Source organism: Anguilla anguilla, chromosome 5, assembly GCF_013347855.1.
Source record: "Anguilla anguilla isolate fAngAng1 chromosome 5, fAngAng1.pri, whole genome shotgun sequence".
NCBI lineage: Eukaryota > Metazoa > Chordata > Actinopteri > Anguilliformes > Anguillidae > Anguilla > Anguilla anguilla.
In genome coordinates this window covers 12,821,654-12,841,354 of record NC_049205.1, presented here as the reverse complement: position 1 = coordinate 12,841,354, position 19,701 = coordinate 12,821,654, and the positions used below count along the sequence as shown (strand labels likewise).

General features: G+C 42.6%; 1 protein-coding gene across 1 annotated transcript; it reads left to right on the top strand.

The window, feature by feature from the left end:
* The first annotated feature begins 3,482 nt into the window (after window positions 1–3,482).
* LOC118226801 (WW domain-binding protein 1-like) lies at window positions 3,483–16,635 on the top strand. Its single transcript, XM_035416708.1, has 6 exons — window positions 3,483–3,883; window positions 7,893–7,937; window positions 8,132–8,176; window positions 8,512–8,659; window positions 9,738–9,899; window positions 10,543–16,635. The coding sequence occupies exons 1-6, from the start codon at window positions 3,833–3,835 to the stop codon at window positions 11,466–11,468; spliced, it is 1,377 nt and encodes a 458-aa protein (XP_035272599.1). The 5' UTR covers window positions 3,483–3,832; the 3' UTR covers window positions 11,469–16,635.
* Window positions 16,636–19,701: the final 3,066 nt, after the last annotated feature.

Here is a 19,701-nt window from a genome sequence, read left to right as displayed (position 1 = left end):
ATGTATGTATTTGTGCATGCACATGCATGTTCGTGTGTGTGTGTGTGTGTGCACGTGCGTGCATGTGTGTGTGTGTGACCTTGCTTGAGAATGCATGCCTGTATTTTCTTACAACCTGACTTACATTGTTGTCATTCTTCTTTCAGCATGACCATCAGGCTCCTTCCATGATTTCCTCAATTCAAAATTTATATCATCTATTAGGCTGGCGACAGTTGCCTCTCATCACTATTTCAAACGGCTCAATCATAACAACGGTAGCCTAGTGATGGTTCTTGAAGCAGTTTCAGTGAGTAAGTGAGCAAGAGCACTTCTAGTTGTAGTTTGAAAGTTAATGTCGCACCATTACAAAACACAGCCATTCCAGTAAATCTAATACGGTTCATAATGGATGCGATACTGTCTTGTTTAATGTTGGTACCCAAAACATAGCAATCGCTATTTTAAACTACAGAGTGCTGTGCAGAGTGTGTGACTCAAGCTATGGCTCAGCACTGGCTAAAGTTTGTGCAAGGTCATTGTTGGGTTAAAATACTGTTGATCTCATTTCAACATGTCTGATTTATGTGCTTCTTCAAATTTTGCTCCCACATCCATTTGCTCAGTTTACGTGCTCATAATTTATATTCCTTGTGGTTCTTTGTTTCTGACAAAATGTCTGTCTTGTATATTACATTTATATGCTTTTGCACTAAGCCTCATATTTCTGAATCATATTAGAAATCCTTCCTTGGTATGCCATAAGTATCAGTACTTTCTACCTCTGAAAGACAAAGTAATACTTTTTTTCCCCTGTTCTGGTGCAGAAAAGGAAAGGGAGGTTTCCAAGCCTATCCTCTTCCCCGGTGTGCAAATGTTTTCCTGGTATCGCTGCGCTCTTTGCGCTGGTGCCCTTTGGTAAAGTCGCGGAGTAGCGGACGTGTCGTGAGGTCACGTAGAGACAATAGATTGCGCGTCTATCCTGAGCCTCTGCTGGGGTTACAGTCCCAGGACTCAAAGTGTCGTGCCGCGTTAATCAACAGCTCGTGCTTTCCCCAAACCTCCACTCAGCACGTGGCGAACCGGCATCGCTCACGGTCTTCCGCAGCACACTGCGCTCACGGCACGCAAAGCTCCTGCAAAACAGGTTGGTTACAAATGGCCGCATTGACACCCGTGGGTGTGGCTCATTGTAACAGCATCTGACGACAGCTTTTTAATTGCGTTTCTTTAAAATAAAAATATTAATAAATATTAATTTACATATTTCATATTTATTCATATCAAACAGGGCATTTTATTGCTATTGCTTGTCACAGGGACCATTGTGGTGATTCGCAGCAAACCTCACCCGCCTACAGGCCACCGTCTCATCATGTGATTGGCTAGAGTTCTGACTATGAAGTTGTGGTTTCCAGGCTTTTGTTCTCTGGGACGTGTCAGATGTTCCAGTCAGTGAACTTGGGCCCTCGTGTGAAACTGTACTCCGCTTAGGCGGAAACAGCTGAGGCCTATAGCAGCGGTCGAACCACAGGCGGGTTGGAAGCCACACTGAACCCCAACAACAATCAGCAGAGAGGATGGGGGAAGGAGAGCATGATCTATCCCATTCTTACCCTTCTGCCTCCGGCAGCACTGCGGTCAGCCGAAGGAGGGTGGGAACAGAATACCCACGGGTTTGGCTGACGTGTGCACCGCACTTACCGTGATGTTCCACTTAGACAGCGACTCGCGGCATGCTAAAACTCAACAGCAGCATATGGTCACAAGACTCCCCTGTCTGCCTGCGACGGCAATAAAAGCTTTCTGTACCACTGGCGATAAAGCAATAAACCGTTCAAATGGGTATGGCAATTTTACTTTATGGTAAAAGTAGCTTGTTATGCAAAGCTTGCGCCGTCTCGAGCGTGTAGTTCATTGCACCATCATTAACAAGGCACAAAAAATGATGTATTATTTGATTTCATTTTCTTCTTTGCAAAGCATAAGCGATTACATTTTTGTTTTCACTGCTAGTTTCTTTGTGTGCAGTCCTACGACATGGGAACTTTTCCGACCGTTTGCTGACATCTAGCGTCTACGTTGTTCGTTGCAACCTATCCTCAGACGAGCGGGCTGACTTGGTCCGCCGTGGAGAAGATGCTGATGCTGCTGTTGAGAGGGTGATGCAGCAGGCTGCAGTCGTTACCCCCCCCCCCCCCCCCCCCCTTCAAGGAAATAGAAAGGGCTGAAGGGCTGATGGTAAACATGTCAGTAAATAATGAATGAAAATCCAATTTTTTAATTTTATTATTTCTTTTTTGTGTATCAAATATAAAAATAAAATAGTTTTTAAAAACGAACAGAAATACAAATGTTTTCTCTTTTAGCAGCAACTTGAAAATGAAAACAGCCTGACCGGTGTCAATATTATGTTTTTTTTTGTTTGTTTGTTTAAGAATAATGCATGTTACTGGATAACATTCAAAGGGAATTGTCTTTTACACATGCTGAAACTGAGTCGTTACTGTAGGTATTCTGATGACTACCACTTCCTTATATACTATTTTATTATCAAAAATGATACAAATAAAATTTAATGAGGATTTGCTATTTGCTAGCCGAATGTTTGTTTTAGCGTATGTGGTGACATGCCATATGTTAAAGGAAATGTGTTTTTTTCTGTGAGATAAAAAATTCTCAGACGAAAGAAAAGATCTATAAACCAGTTTATTTTATTCTGTCACAGTTGCTGCAAAGAAAATGGTGCAACAATTTGCTTTCACCATCATATTTCAATGTGGACATAAATACAGCGCACTGAAGATATACTTTTTTCCCCAGAATAACAGCTGCGTTGTTTTTATTTTTATTTTAGTGCTATACACAACAGATTGCGTTGGCTGTAAAACAATGTATCTTGTTAAGAAACCTATTAATGATCGTTTCCCTCTGGAATCACACTGTCTCAGAACTTGAGATGTTCACAAATACAGATGTCACCATCACATTTTCTTGTGGTTACGGCAAACCAAATGACATCTTTATTCCTCGGTACATGGCACGTGGCATCTTGTTCATATTTTAATTTCGTCCCTGAAACGATCAAGATAATTAAACGAGACACTGAAATGCGCTCGTTGTAAGGTGTACAGCACTTGCTTAAGCGAATATGATGCCAAAAATGCCCCTAAAGCCTCGACCTCTGCCGACAGCACGACCTTGCTCGAGACTCTTTCCCTTTCCCCGGTCTCCTGGCCTTATGGATCAGGGATACTTTCGGGCTGCAGGGGGGAAATATTCCCAGCAATTGACAAAAAAAAAACAACAAAAAAAAAAAAACATACACCTCTGAATACACGTGGATGATATCTTTGTTTCCAAATGGAGCAGATGAAATGTAGTCATTTGGAGCATATTAATAACTATAATAATTATAAACAAATCTCTCTTCGAAGCATCTTATTTCCATTTTTGCGGCTGTTGCTAGGATGAGGCGCATCCAATCAGCGGCAGGGCTTTCATTTCGCTCCCAGTTAGGGGGCTGGAATAAATGACATCATTAATTCAATTCCCAACCCTCGGAGAAAAAAAAACAGTGATTGCTTATCTATTACAACGATAAGCACTCTTTGGGTGAGAATGGAAGGACTTTCTTGAATTGGAATGGTTTCCTTCCCAATCAATATAACCTTTGCCATTTCTGGATTGGCCACGGTTCCTTTATCGGTGTGGGGTTCGGGGAGGGGCGTCCTGTCCTGACGGGAATGGCGGATGGGTTGGCTGGGCATCTGGGGCGAGGGAGCGATGGGGGTTTAACAGAATAATATAGAATTATTACATTTACATTCCAAGAAGTATTCTGTTTATCGTCATGGATTTGGAAAATACTCTCGCGTTCTGCTTGGGTCTGAAAGCGGAGGAGGTGCGTATATTTGCAATTTTACATTAAGATGAACTATTAATATAGCCAATGAATTATGATAAAATCTTAACAACATTTATCTTTCAGAATAAGGCAACATGAAACCACTAGGATGTATACCTAAGATAGGTTCATTCAGCATGTTCTACATCCATACATCGTTTATACAAGTGTATCCCGCATATACAGTAGTTTCTCAGTTTAAACCGCTGTCATAAACAAAATACGTGCAACAAATGTAATTTCAAATGGAGATATTAAACATCTGTTGCAAGGCTAGCTAGATTGAATTAAAACGCGATTTAATAGTAAGTTAATGGTCGCATATAGCGTATTTAGCACGTGTGTAAAATGATTGACTATTACGTTTGATTTTAACATGGTACCTTTTTGTGCAATACAAAGGACAATATGTCGCATTTATGCAAAATCAATTAGAATACTGATCTTGCTATTTAAGAATCCTGTTGCGTAATTTGGAAAGTTGCTGGCTTCTTCGGGAAACTCGTTTTGGCAGTGGAATTGCACCAATGCAGCAAAGCCTAAATTGGTAGCCAACTATGACAAAGATGTTTTTGTGAATATCCACACTTGAACTTTCAGAAGGCATTCATAACATTTTCAGTTAACCCCGGAATAAAATGACATCAGTATAATAATTGTTTACTGGGATAACAAAATTATTGTGTGTGTGTCATATTAAGCTGTAACATTGCCACAAACATACTTAAAATTGTTTACATGCGTACATAAACTGAATAACAAGGAGTTCAATATTTTAGAAGATCCACAATTGTGCAGGACAAAATAAGAACATGCAAGTTACGAGGAACTACAAATATATATGCACAGAATTGTAAGGATACAGTATCATGCCATGAAGTCATATCAGCAACAGTTACTGGTTTAAAAGTGTACGGTTTCATGCTGGACTAAACTGAAAGCCTGGTGAAACAGATAGTCCTAGTATTTACATTAAACTGATTGTCATAAATGCAAACAGAGAAACACATGTGTGTGCATGCACATAAACATACAACATATCCGCATAGACAGACAGGTACACACACACGATCTCATAGACATGCACACATGCACGTGGAAGCACACACACACATGCACCCATACAGTGTATACAAACACACACACACACACACACATGCACATACACAAACAAACATACAGACACAAACACACACAGATGTGCACGCGCGCACACACACACACACACACACTATTAAATAAGAGTATGTGCAGAGTGGAACTTAACACAGGTTCTAGGTCTGTGATTAGGCTAAAATACAATACGATAACACATATCCAAAATTAACAATCCTTACAGTGCTGCAAAGCACAACACACATGGTAAACTGCATGAATGACGGTATGCTTTTTTTTTTTTAGAACAAGCTTCATTCTAGCCTGACCTCTGTTGTGGGTGTCACAGCTGTCTGTTTCTGTGGGAAGTATTGATTGCGATTGTTGACGGAGTTCATCGTCTCAAAACACTTATTTTTTTCTAAATTTAATCTCCACTACTGTGAGCTGTTCTCCTGTGAGTGCCCATGTTCCAGCAAATCATCTAGGTGGGGATTCTTTAGAAAAAATCATACGTATATCATTGGTTCGTTCTACTCTGTATACTCAGATGACCAGCCAAAGATCTTGTACAGTTGATATATCTGACCCTGCTATCTTCAATAGCTTGAACCATGGGGAAAAAAACTATAGCTGGCGTTCTCCCCAGGAATCTGTGCCATAAGGACTTGCAGTGTGATCACTGGTGGCAGTACAGTACAGTACAGTACCGTCCCACCTGTACAGTTCTGCAGGCAGCAGACAAGTATGATAAGTCTAAATTTTTTAATTACTTAACTATAAGGTGTCTATAACTAGCACTGTAGTGGGCAAAGTGAGAACAATCAAGCAATTTTTCTCTGTGACTGGGGTGCTAACTCTCAAAACAAAAGATGCTCTTCTGCAGGCAGAACAGATTTGTGCTTTACATTGCACTGGACTTCTGAGCTTTGAAAAGGACCAACTGAGAGAAGTCAGTCTCTGTTTACCTACCTACCTACATTTTGGTAGAATTGGGATGGCATTGAGGGATGGGAATAAGCTTGGGAGTCCCTGTTTTTCCAGCCCCTCCCCTCCCAGCCAAGCCCTCCTTTGACTGGGGGTGTGATTGATTAAGGCTCTTTCCTATTCTTTTTTTCCCAGACCACCAAGTGCTGCTCCATAATCAATAACTGACCAGGAGAGCGGGTGCTGCTCCTGGTGTACTGCATAGCTGGGCATTGTATGGGGCTCCGGTGCCGGGCAACAGCTCACCTGTTAACAAAAAAGCCCATTTGCATGGCACAGGCCACTGGAAAAAAAAAACTTCCAGAATCTCTGGGCTGCACCTTTTTTGCAGCCACAATGCACACTAAAGACACACTATGCATTATTGTCAGGTTCTATAACTCTGCACTGGTGCATGGAATAGTCATATAGGGAGCTTGGGGGTAGACTGGAGAGCAGGATGGTTTAACTTACGGCCTGTCTCATTCTGCCTGTTGAGTGGCCCGTCGTTGAGTTTCTGCTGAGAATATTGCGGATTCGTTATCACTCTTAAGCGTGGCTTAAGCATATACAGGACTGGTTGGGGCCTCTGATTGAAGGTTTCCTTCATTTGACAGCTTCAGCTGCTTGACAAACAGAGAACATTTCTGCACATTAATGGGTCATTGTAGAAGTTTTGTGTGTATGTATGTGTGTGTGTGTGTGTGTGTGTGGGTGTGTGTGAAACACACCTGCACAGGTGCAATGCACAGGTGAGGGGAAGAAATATGGGAGTTCATGTAATTGCCTTACCACTTATGAACTATTAGCTACACCTTAAACAATATGTCTGAACAACATATTTTAAATAAAGAGAGATAAAATAGAGCATTAATTCATAAAATTGTAAAAGAAAATAAGTAGTGCTGTAAGGCAAATTTTTCATACAGCATCATTCACCAATAGCTTAGCATTTTCAGCTGGTTTTAGTTCACTGTGGCCTTCCTATGTTTTCACTTGTGCGGCCTTCCTTCTAGGGCTAACCTAGACCTCTGAGTATTTAAGATTTGAAGAAACAAAGCTAAACTGAGTGAAATGACTGAATAATGAATGAACTGTGGAAGTGGCCGAGTGTATGATTACGCTCAGGCCGTTGTGAGGAGGTGGGGTGGAGGTGGGGCTCGCGCTCGTTCCGCCCTCCTGTCCCCGGTGAGTCTGGGTTTTTGACACCGTCTGTCTGGACGCAGTATAAAAACGCGCGGAGCACAGAGCCTTCCTGTTTGAAGTCCACAGCCGCGTGTGAGCTCCCTCGACATGGAGGCAGGCCCAGCCAGCCCTGCTGTGTCTCTCTGAGAGGGCAGTGTGGTGGAGACAGAAACCATGGCACCTGTAGGAAACACATCCTTTTGTGATAAGAGGGGCTTATGCTGTAGATTGAAGTCCCCCAGCAAAGAAAGTCGCGACTGTGCCCTGTGCTTTTTTAAAAATTCGGTCAAAACGTCAACTCGCTGAATGAGATAAAAAAAATTATGTTTTCACTATGAAGAAGAACAACAACAAGAACAAAAACAGAAGTATGGTGTGTGATGCAGATGTGTTCATGTTGAATTTATAATGAAAGGATTGGTTGAAAATGATTACACAGCAGGGAACCAGTGTTTGGCAATGTACAACTCTGCTGCCTCTTTCCTGCTCCCTTCCTCTCTCTCTGTCCCTCCTTCCCTGCCATCCTGCAATCCATCCTGCAGCCTAAATGCCACATGCATTAACCCTTTAAGGTGTAAGATCTCAAATATGTGATTAGAATGTTCTTAACTGAACATTCTAAGGGCTGCTGTAACAATCACTACTGGTAAGTGAAAGCTATGGAGTTCTGGAACACTAGACTTAGAATTTTGAAGAAAAAAACATTCCAAAAAAACCTACTATTCAAAGGGTTTAAGCTACTATCTGTCTCTCCCCTCAGATGACCATCTCCCTGCAGCAGGAACCAGATGTGACCACCGTGAAGGTAAGGAGCAGCCGGTCAGTTTAACCAACCCAGACCACGCTTGGTTGGGTTCAGAACTTCCAGAGAGCACTCCTCCACGACAAGCTATTAAAACCACATCAAGAGCGCTGCTGTGAATTTCATCAGTATGGAACTGTGAACTTTGCATGGCCTAAATACAACAAACTAACAATGAAAACTATTTTTACTCGTAGATGAGAGTATCTCAGAAGGTTCCGGACATGGATGGCATTAGCAAGGTACACAAAGAGTTTATGTTTGATTTATTTTCAAGTATTAGAAAATACTGGCATATCTTGTAGCTGTTGAGGTCTTCTCTTGAAATGGACATTGATCAGAGCAATTTAGTCCATCAAATGTCCCCTGCCACTCTCTCTTTTATGGACAATTTTACCTCCAAATTTCCCTCAAAACAAAGTATGTAGTTTTGGGGGCGTTGAGGTATTTGGTAGTGTCCTTCTCCTTGTTATTATTTGTTCAGCATTCTTTGTTTGGGAAAATTGGTTGGATGTAATTGAGAGTTGATGCCCCGCTGTTCTGGGATCAGAGTGAGAACTGGCATCCTTTTCCCCAGGGCGTGGAGTACCAGGGAGCTGGCAGCCAGCCCATTATTGCCAGTCCGAAATACTGCCCCGGCGTCAACAACAACGGGGGATATCTGTGTGAGAGTGGCCACTGCTGTGGAGAAACTGGCTGCTGCACCTACTACTATGAGCTGTGGTGTGAGTAACTTTCACTACTACACCTACTACTATGAGCTGTGGTGTGAGTAACCTTTACTACTACACCTACTACTATGAGCTGTGGTGTGAGTAACCTTTACTGCTACACCTACTACTATGAGCTGTGGTGTGAGTAACCTTTACCGCTACACCTACTACTATGAGCTGTGGTGTGAGTAATTTTTACTACTACACCTACTACTATGAGCTGTGGTGTGAGTAACCTTTACTGCTGCACCTACAACTATGAGCTGTGGTGTGAGTAACTTTCACTACTACACCTACTACTATGAGCTGTGGTGTGAGTAACCTTTACTACTACACCTACTACTGTGAGCTGTGGTGTGAGTAACCTTTACTGCTACACCTACTACTATGAGCTGTGGTGTGAGTAACTTTCACTACTACACATACTACTATGAGCTGTGGTGTGAGTAACCTTTACCGCTACACCTACTACTATGAGCTGTGGTGTGAGTAATCTTTACTACTAAACCTACTACTATGAGTGGTGGTGTGAGTAACCTTTGCTGCTACACCTACTACTATGAGCTGTGGTGTGAGTAACCTTTGCTGCTACACCTACTACTATGAGCTGTGGTGTGAGTAATCTTTACTGCTGCACCTACTACTATGAGCTGTGGTGTGAGTAATCTTTACTACTACACCTACTACTATGAGTGGTGGTGTGAGTAACCTTTGCTGCTACACCTACTACTATGAGCTGTGGTGTGAGTCATTTTTACTGCTGCACCTACTACTATGAGCTATGGTATGAGTAACTTTCACTACTACACCTACTACTGTGAGCTGTGGTGTGAGTAACCTTTACCGCTACACCTACTACTATGAGCTGTGGTGTGAGTAATCTTTACTTCTACACCCACTACTATGAGCTGCGGTGCGGAAAGTCAGTACTACTACACATTCTGTTACAAACTGCAGTGTGGGTACACTTCACTACAACTGAAAACTTGTGAATGCAGCACTTATGTGTGAATGCAGAATGCTGGTTTTGGCTGTGGACCCGCGGTACAAGGCTAGCTGCGAGCTCTGTCGCACTGCTCTGGTCCTGCAGGGTTCTGGCTCCTCTGGACCGTCCTGATCCTGTTCAGCTGCTGCTGCGCGTACCGCCACCGCCGGGCCAAGCTTCGGATCCAGCAGCAGCAGAGGCAGAGGGAGATCAACCTCATCGCCTACCACGGCGCCTGCAACTACCCCACCTCCATGCTGGACCTCAGTACGACCAGGCCTCTCAGCCTACGCTACCTTTAGCTCTGATGTTTTACAGTTGGTTTTCTCTCGCAAATCTTAATATGTGATCTGAATTACCTTGTTTAATCAGATTTACATTCATTAATGCATTATTTATAAATATTTGTTGCTAAAGCCCTTTTACAAGGTGACTCTGAGAGCATTTATGTACTCAAGCTCAAGGTAAGCTCTGTAAATATGTACAGGACTTGTGTTTTGGAAAATGCCAGTGTATGAATTGGCTGTTCTCCTGTCCCAATGTTTCTTGTTAGTTTTAAACAATTTGTGAACATTTGGCGCTTATCATCCACTTGTTGAAGCTCCACCTATTCCATTATGGCATTCCCATGTGGTTCATAGATGTTGGAGATTCATAAAATTGTAAAATAACCTGGGAACGTCGGGTTCTGTGTGAATATGATTTTTTTAGATAGTGAAACCGTCAATACTGTTTCTCACTGTATTCAGCCGTTTTGCAACTGTCAGATTTAGGCTAGACTGAAGATACTCTGATGATCAGATTATTTCAGTTATTATAGCTGAAAATCCTTGGTGAGAAATACTGTGTGTGCTAATGCGAGCGCCCTGAAATGACAGTAAAGCTCACGATAAATTACGGTGCTTTTCAGGTTTCTTGGCCTCCCTCAAGCTCCCGTCCTACGAGGAGGTCGCTGCCCGGCCCAACACCCCTCCCCCCCCTTACAGCACCGTGTTCGCCCTCCAGGGGGGCGGCCACTATGCCCACGCGGGCCCGAGTGGCTTAGCGTCCTCCCCGAGCTCGGACAACTACACCAGCTGCTCCTGCGAGTCCTGCTCGGCCACCTCCCCCTGCAGCACCTCCTTCTCCGTGCAGGTGACCGACGAGACCGACACCAGCAACGCCACCACGCCCAGCGAGGCGGGCGAGTCCCGGCCACCCAGCGCCGCCGAGCCCCCGGGGCCCGCCTCCCCGCTGACCCCGCCCCCTCCTCCTCCTCTTCCTCTGCCTCCCCCTCCCGCTGCTCCCGCGGCCCCAGTCCCCCTCACGGACCCCTTGGGGGTGTTGGCGGAGCAGAAAGACGAGGAGGCCCCCGGCAAAGAGCCAGCCGCGGAGGGGGACGGGCCTCCCCCAAAGCCCGCCCAGTCTGTCCCCAAACAAACGCTCTTCTCCTCCAATGTGGACTTCTTCGAGCCGGACGGCCACACCACAGGCGCCTCGGAGGGCGAGGAGGACGCCGACGAGAACCACTTCCGCCACCGGCGGCTGACGGGCGACTCGGGCATCGAGGTGTGCCGCTGCCAGGTGGAGAGCGAGGAGGAGGAGGAGGAGGAGGAAGAGGAGGCGGCGGCAGGGGCGGGGGCAGAGGCGGGTGAAGGGGCGGAGCCGGGGGAACGGGAGGAGGCCGAGGGGCAGGAGGAGACCGGCTTCCTCCACGACAGCATCGACTGCTCCGCCCGGGCCCACGCCCACGCCACCCTGGCCCAGCCCCCGCCCGAGGAGTGCGCCAGCCTGTGTGGCTCCGCCCCCATCCTGCAGAGGGGCGGGGAATGCGTCATCACTGTGGAGACCGTGTGAGGGTCTTGCGGTGTCCGGCAGGGGCTGCAGACGAGTGGCGTTAATTGCTCCGAAAACACCAGAGGATGATGGGAATGTGGCAGAACTGAGCGCGTCTGTCCGTAGGAACGCCGAAGGAGCGCGGTGGACTTTCGGCGCGGTGTCGCTCACGTCCTGAGTACCGCCTCGGAATGAACGCACTGACGAAATAAAGGTCCGTGCGATACGTCTGTGTGGATCCATCGAGAAATAACCTATCTGGAGTTTCTGAAAAAATGCAAACAACATTAACTAAACAAATGAATGTGCAGACTCATTTATCATTCATTTCCATTTGTGCGCGGAACAACCTTGGTTATGCAAACCAAGAACAAAAGGGGGCGTTTTTTTCGTCTTGTTCAAGAAGACAAAAACAAATTGTGAAGACGGAGCTTGGAGTTCCTCGGCCCTGCGGAGGTACGTGACGAAAGCTGGCGGCTGACACGGGCAGCGTGAGGTCATCGCGCGCCACGGAAACAGCCCGTATGTTCGCATGGCCCCGTCAACAAGAAATGTGTGCACTTAACCCTCCTCTGTCCGTCCTCGGCTGATCAACAGCTGCTGTTGTCATGGGGATAGAGGGAGGGCTCTCCAACCAGCCTACCTTAAAAGGATCCCTCCCTCAGACTAGACTTTCTGTTGCTCCCATTGATCCTCTATGCTGCTTGGACTGCTTGTTGATTCAAAGGCAATAATGATAATTATTATTATAATAATTATTATAACTATAGTAATAATAATGTGCTTGATTGTTTCCTGCGAGTTGAGGCCTGGCAGAGGATTTAGTGAGTTTGGGGTATCCCTTTATTGATGAATGTTTAAAATACTACCGGTTGTGGTGTTGGATTCTTGGCAAAGACTCTGTTCCTTTTACCTGATGCTGTTTACAAGCAGCTTCGGCAAGACTCTAATACAGGGCTGCCCAACCCTGTTCCTGGAGACCGACCATTCTGCAGGTTTTCATTTCAACCTTAACAAAGCACACCGCATTAAACAGATCTTGTTGAGATCCCTAAAGATCTCGTTGAGCTGCTAAGAATTAGTATCAGAATCAGGTATGCTTTATTAGGGCTGAAATGGAAACTTGCAGGACAGTAGACCTCTGGGAACAGGGCTGGGGAGCCATGCTATGATAGCCGTACGGATTCCAGATGCATATGAACAGCTGTGTGTTGCCTGAACCACCAGCCCTTTTAGCAGCTCTCGCCCTTATCAGCCAGCCCCTAGCCCCCAGACTAGAGGGCGCTGTCGAGGTTCACAGTGAAGGCCTGGTGGATGCCCTGCGAGAGCCTGGCTCGAATTCCTCTCATCACTGATATTGAATGTAGTCTCCTCATCACATAAGAGAACACCTCCATTTTCTCAGCGCGCCGAACACTCCGGAACACTCTGGAACACAAGATGGTTCCCGCGGAATTACCCTATGGCTGCTACACACATGCAGACGTACGCCCAACAGGGAAGGTGTTCTACCTTTAATTTTTTTGCAATCGTTCAGTGTCATTCAGTTTGATCACTGATTGATCACTTAATAGTGACTCCACTCCCCCATATATGAGTTTGTGCTGAATTTCCATGTGACTATAACCAAGTGTGTGTTTTTTTAAAATTATTATTATTTAATTGGGTTGTCAGTAGATACACACATATATTCTATGAGAAAGATAGCATGCAGCCAAAATGTGTTTTTTTTAATGTGACTTATTATGTGAAAACGGTACACATCTAGCACCAGTGCCCTTGGACGATAGCTGCTGCTAGGAACATGTGCATTCTCCGAGCCCATCTTCTCATGAAAATGTCGAATAAAGCACTGTGATACTGAAAGCCTTTCATAGTTTTTAGTCCATTATGAAATGGCCGGCTGCATTTAAAGATATGGTACTCTGTGGTGCAGTATTCTGGAAGTGTGGTACTAGATTATATTGGATGTTAACATTTTACATTTTGGTATTCTTTATAAAGCCGTTTTGGATCAAGTTTACTGATTATCTTTTAATATCTGTGAACCTCTGTCGTATGTGTCAGATGGGCTGACCTTTGAGGCCTGTCACGCGGGCTTATTTACTGTTAATGCTTGGGCCTGGCTCCAAGGCTATTAGGTACTTTGTTCCCCAGTGACAGGCCACTTCTAGCTCTGTGGTTCAGTAAATACATATCTACTCTTTACCAGATGGCTGCTGTAATTTTGAAGCAATGCGATGGTGCTGAACATTGTCTTTTGCGCGTAGCACTGTATTGCTGTCTGACCAAACTTGATGTTTACTGAACATTATCAATTTGTATCACCATATATCACCAACCAGTCATTTCATTAATTTTTTATTTATTTTTTAATACGCATTCCACCAAATGATTTCTAAGGCTGTGGGCATGGAGCTAAAGATGGCTTGGACCCTCTGTAAGGTCTGAGTTTGCTTAATATTATACAAGTATACCTGAAGTGTTAAAATTCATACTTGGCTGCTTCTGTAAATGTGTCTAATTTTGGAACTTACTTGTGAGGGTGTGAATCATTTGTATGGAAGCTTGTGCTTAGTATTTAGCCAACAGCAGATGTGTTCTTTGTCACACATATACTTTTTTATGATCTCCAAAGACATGGAATATTTAAAAATTAATTATATTACAAAAGAAAAATTGTTGACTTGAGGTATCCTGTACTAGCATGAACATTTACGCTAATTGTACTTTTTAGAACGTAGAATTACTTGTTTTTTTGTCTCTAACTGGTGACTTTATTTGGTCCCCCCCAAGACCAGATACATTCCACGCTAAGCGTTCTTGTTAATGTGTTCCAAAGCCGTACAGCATTAAATCTGGGCTGCAGCCAGAAATATTACTATTTCAGTAATCTTTTATATAAATTAGCTCCAACAGTGTATGCTATTATCCGGCCCAATCAGCTCTCCTGTGTTAGTTGCCATAGTTATATTTTGCTAAAGATTCTCCTTTGAACGGGTTGCGTTTGACCACATATACAAGCTGTGCCACATCTTCATCATTAATAGAGTAAGACTGAAAAACTTGGAAACAGAGCACTCTATAGATTTGGGAGGTGAATGGAGCAGACGGGAGACTGACATGGAGCGTGTGGTCAGAGGTGCGAGTACATGCTGTGACCCTGAGTTAACGGGGCCTTTTCGCGGCCTTACACACCGCCTACCAATCGGAGCTCTGTCCAGTAGCTCACTGGACACAGACGCCAGCCATTTCTTGGTATTCCGTAGCAGAGAACTTAATTAGCCACCAGCCAGAGCTCCATATAATAAATAAATAAACATGAATGACTTCTTTGAGGGGGATCTCCCTGCTCTTAAACTTGCCTTTAGCCACCTAATGAAGAATGTATCAAGAATTTCAGAATCTGAGCCTTTGGGGGGGGGGGGGGGGGGTGCGGTGGGTATTGCAAAACATATTTCAGTTTGCCTCCAGTTTGGTTTTTTCTAGAACATTGTCACTTTGTTCTACACTCGGTTATTCTGTTCCATTTCAAAAACCTAGTGCCAATGTTTTATAATACATTGACTTAATTTATGGCTTAAGAAATGTACGCCACGTACTCTTTGCTTTTGCTGCATAAGATTACATGGGGACAGTAGGTACATAGACACTCAGCAATTAAACAAAATGGTTTGCTTCCACTTAACTTCACCCTGTCACCATCAAGACTATATTATGTACCTCCAGTCATTCATACGTGGTCTAAGAGTATAATTGTTTTTAAGTAAATTAATATTTAGGATGCAAAAGGAAAAAAATGAAGGATATATAAAATGAAGTGTGTGAACGTTTTTTGCCTGTGCCTCCTCAGAATAGTTTTATGTATGTTTGAGCTTGTGGTTGAGTCAGTGCAAAGCATATTGCTATGTGCAGTTAATGAATGCTAGAGGATGTGTGGAATGCGGACGCCAGGATGTGAAGTAACGTGGGACTTGTTTGCAAATGGCGCTATACGAAAACAAGGTGTGATTGATTTATTGAACGATTGATGCTGAGAATATGACATTGAAGACTGAGGAAAGTGACTTCACATCGATGCTGAGATACAACAATCAGAATGAGGATTGAGACTGATGGTTTTACAATGTGCGCTTGCTTTTAATAGGACTTCCTTTTAGAAGGAAGCTTTGTAAGCCCCTCTCCCACCTTTAAATGACCAGGGCCCACCTTAGAAGACTGTTATCTCACAGTCTATCCTATAGTTTGTGACTGTGAATGGTTTCTTTGCTCCTCATTTATTAAGCTATAAAAAAACTATGTATTCTCTATTTTTAATACTTTGTGAAGCCAAAAAGGAAAAAAAAAAAAGTAAATTATATTTGTTCGAAGAGCCTAGAACCAGTTGAATCAGGATGTCTAAGACTGTTTGATTTCTCATCAACCCCTACTCATCATCTGCAACAGCTTGTGTGAGCTGCAGGAAAAACTTAAGTGATTATATTGCATAACATAAATTAATATTATGTTAAAACATTTTTTTTGTGTGTGTTCCATGAATGTATGCTGTGTGTGTCCCATTGTCTTGCGTTCTATAAAGTAGTGTAACATGCATGTGAGAGAGTGACAGTGAAATCCTTCTGGTAATGTCATCAGCTGATGACTCCTATGTCCTATGTTTTTAACGTTTTTTTTTTTCACTGTTGATGCCGATAATAATGTGTACAACATTACATAGTTATTATTATTATTGTACAGTGTACAATCATGAACATGTAAAACTAACAGGCCTTTGTAAGACAAAATAGCCACATCTTGATAATGCTCCAAGACAAGGTGGCAGTGAGAGGTAGATTTTCTGGACTATCTGAGCAGTGTGAAGTACGTTATTTATATTGCAAAAATTTTTCTGTGAAGTACTGTTGTTACTGTGCCACTTAATGTGATGAATTACATCATTGTTATTTTTTACCCATGACCTGTTGTAAGGCGTCCTAATGCCGTGCTCTCAGATATTACTTATCTTGATTGAGTTTTACATTGAGCATTGAGAGTGGGACTATTTCCGCGTACCTATCTGTGAGAGATCTTGATTTTCTCATGAAGCTACTGTTCTGTTGGACTCGGCAATCAGTGATTTTCATAAAACGACATGTGAATTTGTGTGAAAATAAATGTTACACGATGTTACACATGGTGTACACTAGTACACGGCGGTCTGTGTGTTTCTGTCAAAAGATGAATTTAAAAAATCATGAGAAATATGGAATAGTAAGAATAATAGTGATAATGATTATTCTTCTTTGTCATCTTCTTCTGCTTCTTCTTATTATTATTCTCTTGTGATCACTTTCTTCTGTTTTTTTCTGTCCATCCCTTTGGATGACATCAGGCAGCAATTAAGCCCTGGTTTTTCCTGCCAAACAGTGCAGGGTGTGTGTCGCTGCTACTGTTAAGAGTTCAGTACAGAAAAAAAAAATCCCCATATCAGAATAACCAGTTTTATCAGACCATCCAGTTCCTGGCCGGATCTGGCTTCTGCCACCTTATTCTATATCCTTCCAGTAGAGTCACCTGCTTTGGGTGTGAATTGTGTGCATGTAAACCACAGTTAAAGTAGCCTTTTTCCAATTCCGTAATCTTCCCATGTCTCTCCTTGAATAATCAAGCACCAGCAGTTTTTCCAATAGACCTGCTCCTGTCCCAATGACCCATGTTAATAATATTGCCTCATTTATTAGCATTGTATTAGCCTTTACATAGAGAAAATAGTGTTTTGCACACAGTTTGTCATTATTAATGTTTGGTACAGTAAGACTAGATAACTACATAACAGACTGTGACACTTGAGAACACTGATATCACTCTGCAGTACTCATCTTTGTTAATCTCAAACTTGCCCAGCTGACTATCTTGTGGATCTTCTGAATGTGTGAGTGTTACTCTAACAGCCTCAGATGCCATCTGCTCTTCTCGATCTGATTTTAATGAATCTCTACTCCTTCAAAATCAGACGATTGATCACTAACCTAACTAAACTGCCAAATAATCCACAAGAATCAATTTTTGCTTCTATTTATGTGTAAGTTAGTGCATTTTGAGTATATTTTAAAAATACATATTGTGCAACACATGAAGGAAATGCACATATATACTGTATATACTGCTAATAAATGCGATAAATGTTGTATCTATTGTATAATGGAAAATTAATACAAAATGTTAAAAAGCTTGAAAATAACATAACCCATAATTCAGAAAATGACATATACAGTCCAGGCTGAAACTCAAATTTTAGGCAGTTGTGTTTTCTAAAATTCATGTTATGCAAATATGCAATGTTATTGATTGACCTTGAGTACAGACTGTTCTGCAGAGCATCAGAGGGAGACTCACATCTCTCCGGCACCATCTAATGGCACATCTAAGCAACTTCAGAAAGGAAAGATTCGGAAGTCAGGAGAAGAAAAGAAAAATAATCATCATTTGTTTCTATGAAAGGAATTACTGGGTGCTTAAATAGTAATTTAAAAGTTGAAGTGAACCTAGGGTAGAAGGTGCTCATTGAACGCAAGGGCGTGTATTTATCAAAAAAAAAAAAAAAAAGCCCAGAGGGTAGTTTGAAAAATGTGATGTAAAAGCTGAGCTTCTGCAGGCAGGTGCCTGAGCACTTTGGTAAAATATATTCTGTATAATAACTAAGTCAAAAATCAGTTTTTCTATTCTTGCATGCCCTTTTCTCACTTTAAGCAACTGCCCCTCAAAGGTCTCTGCACGGCTGAGAGCTTCTGCAGTTTGTTCGTTTCTTTTTGGAACCTGACTTTCAGGTTGAGACAAACACTGTCACAACACTGCAAAGTTGCTCAAACTCCAGCACAACTCTGAAAAGTTGCTCATACACCAGTACAACTCTTGAAAAGTTCCCACTGCTGTGATCACAGCTCCAGGCCCCAAATGAGTTGTTTTTCATTTTCACACAGTAAAATTACATGTAATCTTGACGTCTGCAAATAAGTCTGTGAATATATAAGAGCATCTTTATTTTGCTTTGCCATAGTCTGGGTACTAGTTTCAATTCAGATCCAGGGGTTCTAAAGTGGTCAAAAGCTCTACCTCTGGTCTGAGAGAAGGAAAATTTATTTAAACTGGGAATGACAGGTAATTATGGATCTAGCCAATGGTACCAGACAGTTTGTTTGTTTTCTCAAACAATTATTCCAGTCGCTCTCCAAAGAACGAGTGGTTTCTTAGCCTGACCACAAATACACAGTGTTATAGTACGCAAGTCCACAGCTGTGTTAACATCAGCATACACCCACCAGCCAAAGCGGTGATTATGAAAGGGCCCTTGAAATCAAACACCCTCTTGTTCTCCCCCTGTACATATGTTGCGGCCCTCTTGATTCTACCCGTGGGGATACTATGCCTTGAGGTGGAAATAAAAAGTTAACTTCTGAGACCGCAGGATTGACATGGCACAAAATTCCCATTTCCACACATTATGAAGGGCAATACAAGTGCAGCCTGTTTGAAACAGTCATCCATTCAACCAAAATCCCTCACACACCTGAAACTAATCATGATACACTGTCACTTAATGAACCCCAGCCAGCCTCAGAATAAACGTTAGCCCCACCCCTGCCTCCATGCTCAGATACTCACCACAAAGCCCAAAGTTGGATCGGCTTCTGATGTCAGTCTACACAACATAATTCTTTTTTTATTTATTTATTTATTTTTTTTAAAGTATGTGCTATATATGACGTTAGGCTTTGTGCACTTGCATTCAAATGTCAAAATGTATCTGGAATCATGGAAGACAGCCCTTCATATATTCAATCTATCAATCAATTTGTACACAAAATATCCAACATGTTATACAGCAAAAAAATATCCAGATATGCAGGATGAATACACTGGACGAATATTCAGTAGTCTCATTTTATTTAAGAATTAAATTTAACAAGAAGTAAATAAAAATTATAATATATATAATATATATCTTATGGGAATTTTTTAATAGTATGATGTGTTGAAAAGCTATAGACTGGAGGCCAGACTCAGGGTCTTGGGAGCCTGACAAACTCAATTTTTCAAGTTTATGACTGACAAGTATTTTGGGGTCAGTGTTGATACTTAGCTCAGCATTCAATCCACATACGGGGTCAAAGAAATATAAGCCTGTCCTCCTACCAACAAGAGGCTGATTAATTGTAAGGTTGCTGAGATATTCAATGTCAGACATCTATCCGGTAAATGACAGGGTGCCGAAATG

Coding starts and splice junctions, on each gene's coding strand:
- LOC118226801 (XM_035416708.1), top strand. CDS start 3,833: ATGGATTTGGAAAATACTCTCGCGTTCTGCTTGGGTCTGAAAGCGGAG. Junction 7,938..8,131: donor CAGATGTGACCACCGTGAAG/GTAAGGAGCAGC, acceptor TTTTACTCGTAG/ATGAGAGTATCTCAGAAGGT. Junction 8,177..8,511: donor ACATGGATGGCATTAGCAAG/GTACACAAAGAG, acceptor CCTTTTCCCCAG/GGCGTGGAGTACCAGGGAGC.